Here is an 8,841-nt window from a genome sequence, read left to right on the forward strand (position 1 = left end):
GGCTGCAAGATCTGCCCTTGCACCTATCTCAGCCTTTAGTGTCCGGCGCACCCGACGCGCACCAAGGGGCACAACATTTCTTTGCTCCGACGCAGTTCAAAGTGCAAGGATTACAAGCACCCGGTTCTTCTCCATTCGCGAGATATGCAGTACCTCAACCATTCCTACATAATGCAAACATAAGGAATTTTGCAGCTTTTTCAGTTCCGCAAAACAATTTTAATCCTCATCCAGTGGCACAACAACAACCCTCTAGCAATAAAGCAGTTTTCGTCAACTTGCAATCTGAGGAACAGCAAAGCAATGGACCAAAATTTCAACGTTTACAAGAGGCTCCTAGAAACTTACCAGTTGCCCAAGAGAACAAAAACCCGAATTTTAATAATCCCCAACCGTTGCGCGTTGAAAAAGAACAACTACTAGCGGCTCCCGCCAAAGTTACCACCTACGTTAATGGTAAAAAAACAGTTTTAACATTGGAAACTAGACCGCCACTGCCTTTGTTAGACATCAGTCTGCTTGAACCATTGACGTTCGCTAACCCCCTCGTTCCTCAAGTGCAACATTTCTTGCCAAGAATTAATGAAGCTACGTATCATTCATTACATGATTACAATGCTAATAACAAAAAACAACAAAAACCTGTTCAACGCAAACCTCAAGAAGGTGGAGTGATTAGAAATAAACCAAAGTCAAAGAATAAGACCAATAAAAAGAAACAACCGCGACCACAATATAACGATAATGGAAACGATCATCCAACTCCAGATATCACAATAAACGAAACACCTAATGCAAGTCCAGAGATCTCCTATGAAATTAATTCGCCTAACTATAAGGAAACGTACAAGGAACAAGTTGTAAGTTATAATAAAGAAACTACATCGAAGCCAGTGACATACAGTTACAACAAAGAGGAGAAATCGCAGCCCGTCCACTACAGCTATAACAAAGAAACAAAATCTGAACCCATCCAATACACTTACGAGAAACAAGTTCAGTCAAAACCTGTGCATTATAGTTACGAGCATAACTCTAAAGCGCCACAGCAAGAAAATCAAGTGCATTATGAAAATCGTGACCAAGGGCCACAGCAATTAACGTATACACCCAAAGACGAGAATAAAAATGAGGAGCAAAGTGACCATTCCCGTGCGAAGCAGCCGGCGACAAAAGTCGAGCTGCAAGAAGAATTATCTGAAGATGATGATACTCCTGAACAACCGCCACAGAAAAGCCACAACATACAACATGAAGAATACTCAAGTAAACCCCAGTCCCCGCAACAATTAGCACCGGAACATAGACAAGTGACTCAAAATCAGAAAAATCACGAAGAGGAACCTAACAATGATAACCACGAGTTCCCAAAATCTTTTATGGAATTAGTTAATTCTCAAATTAACCATGGACATTATCATGCCGGACCTCCCAAGTACCATAATAAAAACCAGTTACCTATACACAAGCCTAACGAACATATTCGAGTAGATCCTGAGCAGCATATACACCGACAGCAACCTGAACGTCCCCAAGGAACACAACACAGTGGAGGACAACACCGCGAACAGCATGATGAGTATGTCCCTAATGCTCATACGTATGAAAAACCCACAGGCAGTCATGATTTTTCTGAAGGTAACAATCATGAAAAACAGAACAGACAACCGGCTAATGAAGAGGAAAATAAAGAAGAAAATTTCGAAAGAGCATACAAAAATGCAGCGTTTGGATTTCCAGGGTACGAGAGGAATTCTGAGGAAATCGAAAAGGATATTTACAACCCGGAAGCGTACGCGCTAGGTCGTGAGAATAATAATTTTAATTTCGAGCATGCGCCTTTCCAGCAATATTATGAGGAAAACGATAAATTTCCAAAAGAAACCCACTCCAGTTACAAAGACAGTCGCGATAAAGTGAAAGAAGATTATTACTCAGATTTTACTGCTGCAAAACCTGAAAGTATCAACGATAGATACAATAATAAACAGGAATACTTTAAGACATATACGCAACATAAACCAGAAAATTATTTTAGCGCAAAGCAAAATGAAAATAAAAACGAAGAAACTGAGAAGCAAAATGCTAAGTACTCCGCTGCTCCTTACTACTACGAGCGAGAAGAAAAGCCTAAACAACAGTTGGCGAGATACCAGGCAGCGCCAGCACCGCAAGTTTTGTACGAATTCGATTACGCCAAAGAAACACCCCGCGATAACGCCGCTCGTGGCTCCATACCTCTTCAGAGATTTAAAACAAAGACACAATTCGTCGAACCCCAGTTTCAATATGGCTTCGAGCCTTCTGCCTTACCTTACCTTCTTGACAGCGAACTGGCGCCTATGGCGAGCAATGTAAGGCACGAAACCGAAAAACCCGGGGCGAGGAAAAAAACATACAAAGAAAATTGGTACATCAAAAAGAGTAGTACATCGGGAGCCAGCAACAGAAGCTGATAGTTATTTATTAAACCAAATGTTAGTGTAAGTTAATTGTAGTGGCATAAAAATAAATTAATTGAAGGTTACTAGTTCGTTTCTTTTTAATTGTAAAATGCTTATATTATTGCTTAATATCCTGCAATAAACTTTCTCCGTCGATACGTTACGTGACGCGATCTATTTCTTGCTCCGATTTTGCCATTCAACTATAAATAGAAATAAAATAAAAATTTCTCCGGTCTTCAGCGGAGTCAGCCACCGTACCGTAAAGGGAGCAAAAAACGCTAAACACTGATTATGTATGCTTCCGCAATAATCAATCGACATGAATTGATGCATTTCACAAACGAAGAAATACTTTTAGGACAAGAATAAATACTAATTGAAATGATTAAAATAAACTAATAAATAACCTTGTATTTTTTACTTCTAAAAGATTTAATTCTAAAGCTTAAACTGCAAAACAGTTTGCAATCAGATCACAAACATCTCTTTATATTTAATTTTGTAAAAGCGTCACTATTTGATAAGGTTGCATTGCTTAAGAAATCATTTGTGCACCGAAACAAGTGGAAAAAAACTAATTGCTTTTGTCTTGTTAAAAAATATTATTGCAATTGAAAAGTTATTCACGGTTTCCTAATTGTTTTGTCAACGGGATCTTTTTTAGTGAGTTCTGTAAATTTCAAAATTGAATCTAATGTTGTTAGTGTGGTGTATTTAGTTATTTTCTTAATAATGTGAAAAAGTGTGACCTTAAATGAATCGGTATAACTGATTTTTTTAATATTTCATATTCTAACTTTAAATCACCTAATAATTTAAATATAGGTCCTTCCAGAAGGCTAGATATCCAGACTTTTACATGCTTCTATGTTGGTATTTGATGGTTTATATGAAGTTTAAATGAAGTATCATGTAACTTGTACAAGTTGAATTCACTACGAAAGAGAGAAGTAATAAGTAGTAATAAAATAACGAGAAGATCTTATGAGTTTTATTAGTGAAATCAATACTGACAAATCTTTAACAAGTTACAGTTAGTTACATCGTCTTTTAGTTATCTGAGAAACGTCAACTTCGCTATGACACATGACTAGTAATATACAAAACTATTAAAAAAATAAGATAAATCTACTTATTTAGGCAATGGATTTTACTTAATATTTAAAGAATTTTTCAACAATAACCTAAAAATTATAATGTTTAGTATAAATACGTACAAAAATAGTGTTTGTAATTAAATTAATATTATAAAATTCAAAATAACTAGGTACATCTTTTGTCTTCATATTGTTTATCTCAATTTTCTTTGTTCTGTATCTATGATTATGTGCGCTTTTTTCCGGAACAATCTCATCGTCATAACTAAGGTGGACATGCCTAAAATTAACGCGAGAACAGCAAGAACTAAAGCTGTTGAGGATATATGTCCGCTGTTGACATCAAACAAATCGGCTACTAAAGCGACGGGTCTTAGAATTTTCACCACTGGTTCACAGCCCGACTCTCTCACATATTTCGCCCACGTTCTATAGGCGTATGTGAGCTCTCTAGGTTTTACGAAAGGTCTTCGTCCCGGTACTGATTTATTAATCGTTAGCGTCAAATTGCGGAGCTGAGTCTCGTTATAATGGCAGTACAAATTCTTTTTCTTTTTGTTCCCTTTTACAACGATGTCTTTTTCAGCACTTTTAGCACCGACCAACATATCCAGATCTCCCTTTATCATGTTCGCCCAGTCCCACATTTCAGCTATTTTGCAGTTACATAAGAAAGGATTACCGAGCAGATTAAGTGATCGTAATTTAGGATTGTTTATGAATACTTCAGGTTCTATCGTTGTCAAATTATTGTTGCTCAAGTTAATTTTTTCCACGTGATGAATACGTTCCAAGAAAGACAGACTGTTTTCGCCAGATTTAATATGATTACCTGCTAAGTTTAGGTCAGTAATGTTCTCGGTGTTTTTGAAAGCATCTCTGTTTAAAGATAAAATGTTGCAATTGCTTAGATCGAGTATTGAAACTTGAGACAATTGCTTCGGGAACAGAGGTCCAGATTCAGGAATAACAAGCGGGTTTCCACTCAGCCGGATCTCTCTCAAATCCATATAAGTGAGATTTTTAAAGAATGCGTTTGCGTTAAGGGGCCGTTTAAGTCCACAGAATTCTAGTTCTAATGTTGTCAACTGCGTTAAATTTCCAAAGAGACCCGCTTCTAGAGATAGTAGATCATTGCCAGAAAGAATAAGACGCTTCATAGATGTCATCTTTGCAAAAGAGTCTGGTCCTATGTAAGATAAATTACTGTAGCCCATATTTAAATATTCGAGTTTCTCCAAAGGAGCTAGTAATTTAGTAAATACGTTGACGAGAGGATTATGCGAAATATCCAATTCTAGCAGGTTGTCAAAAACGTTAAAGTTATCTGGAAGATTATGTAAACCACAATTGCTTAAGAAAAGCCTTTCCAATTTGGGGAGAGGTGCGAGGGCTTCTTGTAAATCTGGTGCGAACAGTGGATTACCAGAAAGATATAGAACTTTTAAATTAGTCGCGTTTGCAAAGGCTTCACCAGAAATTGGACCTTTAATGTGACAGTTGGATAGATCTAATAACTCCATGTGGGTAACGCTCTTACCCAAAATAGCTGCAACGTCTAAATCTCGCAGTTCATTATCTGCTAAGATCAGCGTGACCAAATTTGTGCAGTTTGAAAACGTGTCTTCGGTCAAAGAAGTAATACCCGACTTTCTCAAATTGAGATATTCCAGTCTAATAAGATTACCTAGCACTTCCGACCAGTTGGTGTTTGTTAAGAAATTACCGGCGAGCTCTAACCTCTTAAGGTTTGTTAAAGAAGAAAATGCGCCTTCGCTTATTGTTGTGAGTTGACAATCGTTTAGATTTAAGTTGTCTAGACTTGTTAAGACATCGAAAACACCGGCATCCAAGTTACGCAGAGGATTACTAGAGAGATCCACTGTTGTTAAAGATGTGATGTTGTCGAAGAATTGCGTGTTGATAACGGAAAGATTGCAGGAACTGATGTCGAGGTACTGCAAAGTGCTGGATATCAGGAACGGTCCATCCACAGTCGTGATCGGGTTATCTTGTAGTTCCACGTTGAGAAGCCCCCGCGAATCTCTGTAATAGACATAAAAGCTATTGTTATTAAGGTAAATCAAAGTTATTTACTCGTACTATTCGGTTGTAAATATAAATGTAAGGCATTATGTAGTTGTCTTGAAACATTCAAAACAAGAATAAAGGGGCCCCATATCGAACGAGAAGCGTGTGTGGCGAATTCAATTTGCCTTCTTTGTGCGTCCATTATCTAATATTGGCCCGAGCTGAGGCAAATTGCCGTCATTCTACTTCGCCACAAGTTCAGCACCAATTGCTACAATTTTGTCATCTATTGTGTAATAATATTTATTGTCATGCCACCTGGTAATCTACTTACTGCGGCCACATGTTGAATTCGTTTTCTTAAAATAATTGAATGATCTTCCAATAGATGATTGATTAATTTAAAGAGTTTCTATTTTAAATTAATGAGGGCGCGTAACTGGTTCACCCTTATATTGCGCCAAACAATTCCAATAATACTAAACCATGCATTATCGTAGCCAAACAATAAAGCAATTCAAAGCTACCAGATATAAGAACATCCTTATTATAATTAAATACAACGACCTGGCTGTTGTCGGCTTTCCACCTGACATTGCCATCTCTAGAAGTAATGGGATTAAAGCCAGAAAAAAATGCACGGATTGCTGAGTCACATCAATTTCTGAGAAATTACGATTTTGTTTACAAAATCCCCTATTTGTGAAGATCTAGGGAATTACGCAAATTACAATTCTCTGAACTAATTACTTGACTCAATGAAGTCTTTAGTATTTCTAAAGATTCTTTCTGACTGCTCAGTCGTATAACAAGATCAATACAGTCGTATACCAATTTATATATATCTTTATATTAATTATGCAAATTAACTTACAAGAACGCCTCAGGATCAACGTATGTGATATTGTTTCCGGATAGATCGACATCTATGAGATATTCGAGTCCTTTGAATGAATTTTTCTCGACCCTGGTGAGTCTGTTGTTCGCGACCTGTAATCTCCTCATCTTGATGTCATGGGGGAAGGTCAGCAGAGCTGTTATGTTGTTACCGTTGAGATCCAGAATGTAAACGCTCATGCTCAGCTCATCATAGGGAACCTCAGTAAGGTTACTCTCAGAACAGTCGGTGACCCAGTTGATTCTGAAGTAGTGACAGTCGCACTCGTCAGGACACTCCAGCTCGAAGCTGTCGCCATTAAAGCCATAGACAATGCTGATCAAGAGACATAGCGAAAAGATCGTTACAGCAGCCATGATTGATTAGATGATTGTCTTCGTTATCCAGATATTCAAAACGCATTGGCACCCATATTAGATAATAATAGATCTGAAAAGAAAACAATAATTTTTGATGTTTATACGAGTACTTCCCAAAAATGTTTATAGTCAATAACTTTTGCAGATTTTTGAAAGTTCCGAACTGTCTTGAAATCATGTTAATAAAGGGCAGGTCCATATTAAGCTTTTAAGTTTTTATAAAGATTGGTGTCAACATGTTTACTTGGGAAATCAAATAAAAGTAAATTTGAAAAATATAGCAAGCTGTAATTGCTCAGTTCTAACAAATAGATTTAAGTCAACATTTCAACTGTTCAGTTATTACTGATCGCCTGAAGCGGGCTTTATAGAAAAAAAGCAGACTCAGCTACTAGTATTAGTGGCTAGCAACGCACGTAGCCAATAAAGTTAAATTGGTCTCTAATGGGAGCCGAATAATTCTAAATTTGCGCACTCGACCTCTGGTCTTCTGCTAGGATATAGGTTAGGCTTTTTCCTCATATCTCTATCAGCCGTACTATTTAAATTCACACCCTTTTTAAGCTTAATATCTTTTACACAATCCATCCATACTTTCTTCGGGCTGTCTCTACATTCGTAGCCATCCATATTCAATCTTAATAGATACTTTCTTGTGGTGATATAGCGACGATATTAAAGATAAGTTGTGCAACAATAACTATATGTGCAAACAATCTACGGGAACCAATACTTGAATGAACACAATAAAATTTTAGTATTGTATTACATTCTTAAAAAATGAAAATCGATCTTAAGGCTATCAGGTTAAGTCGAAAGTAGCCTGGTTCTTGGTATTTACCAGTTTACCAATCTGTTATTATCGTGTCGTTAATACAAGTAAAGATAAATCTATTGTTTTGAAATAAAAACGGTAATTGAATGAGATTATTGCCTTTTACGGATGTTTGTTATTATTTCTTCTAAAAATAAAGAAACGGGATAATGAGAAAAACAAACGCAAAACATAGAAAGACAACGGTAACAAAATACAGCACCTATCGCTTACAGCGCTTTCGACTTTAAGACACAAAAGACGACAACTTTAAAATACATGCTAAACAGATCATGAGTATACAATCTCAATTTGTGTTTCAATGGAAATTTTCATTCAATTGTCTCAATTTTTCCCATCGATCATCAATGGTCCGACCCTAGGTCAATTCATCATTCCCGTTCGGCCGCACCGAGGCGCGCATTGTACACGCCATTGTGATATTATGCGTAATCCGGAGTGGCGCGACAATCGCCGTAATGGCCGCCATCCTGCGCCGGCCACTACTCGTTTCCCGCCAGAATTTTCCAGAAGTAGCGTTTACCGTGATTAGGTCATGCATTCATTAGGCCATCTCTCTCACGTGATATTGTACCGTAAGCCGCGATTTGGCTTCGTAATCTTTTGATAAAATTTCTCTATCTAGTAACAATAATTAATATTAGATTTTTATTAAATGTAATGATTGTTTTTATGGATTCCATGCTGAAGAACAGAATAAAAAATAAGTGCTTAATTAGAGGACAATTACTCTACATATTTCTATTTCTAGTTTGCTTGATCCAAAGTAAACAAGTAAACAGGTGATTCGAACAGGTTGTGGTTGTGAACAAGGTGCACGTATCTAAATATAGGAAACCGCGCATTGAACTTGAAAAGGTCAGACTAAGTGCACTCGATTCCCGGTCGACCTGCGTAGAAGTAAACACATTACCGAATAGACAAATAATGCAGATTGGCACAAAATAAACTCATAGAAAGATTGTTAATTAATTTTCCCGAGATATTTAAAAAATAAAAGTAAATAGAGACGTAACTTTTTTAAGATTCCCGCTAATACAATCATTGTTGACGGGTTATAAATAACAAAGTCGAAATATTTTTTATGTAAATCCTTATATCAATACGAACTCACGGTTATGATAACCATCTGTAGCTACGTCCAATAAAGTATTAGACAATGAGACAGACGCGG

The 8,841-nt window shown here is 36.9% G+C and overlaps 1 protein-coding gene across 1 annotated transcript in view; it reads right to left on the bottom strand.

Annotated features, from left to right (window-relative positions):
• Positions 1-3,643: 3,643 nt before the first annotated feature.
• Positions 3,644-8,841, bottom strand: part of LOC106111925 (carboxypeptidase N subunit 2-like) — a 6,343-nt gene continuing 1,145 nt past the window's right edge. The window contains exons 2-3 of the mRNA XM_013294130.1: positions 6,450-6,902; positions 3,644-5,590 (exon numbers count right to left, since the gene is read on the bottom strand). Of these exons, the coding sequence (XP_013149584.1) occupies positions 3,739-5,590; positions 6,450-6,829 (2,232 nt within the window). The 5' untranslated portion in view covers positions 6,830-6,902 and the 3' untranslated portion in view covers positions 3,644-3,738. The remainder of the gene's footprint in view (positions 5,591-6,449; positions 6,903-8,841) is intronic.

The sequence above is a fragment of the Papilio polytes genome, unplaced genomic scaffold, assembly GCF_000836215.1.
Source record: "Papilio polytes unplaced genomic scaffold, Ppol_1.0 DF824146.1, whole genome shotgun sequence".
In the NCBI taxonomy this organism is placed as follows: Eukaryota; Metazoa; Arthropoda; class Insecta; order Lepidoptera; family Papilionidae; genus Papilio; species Papilio polytes.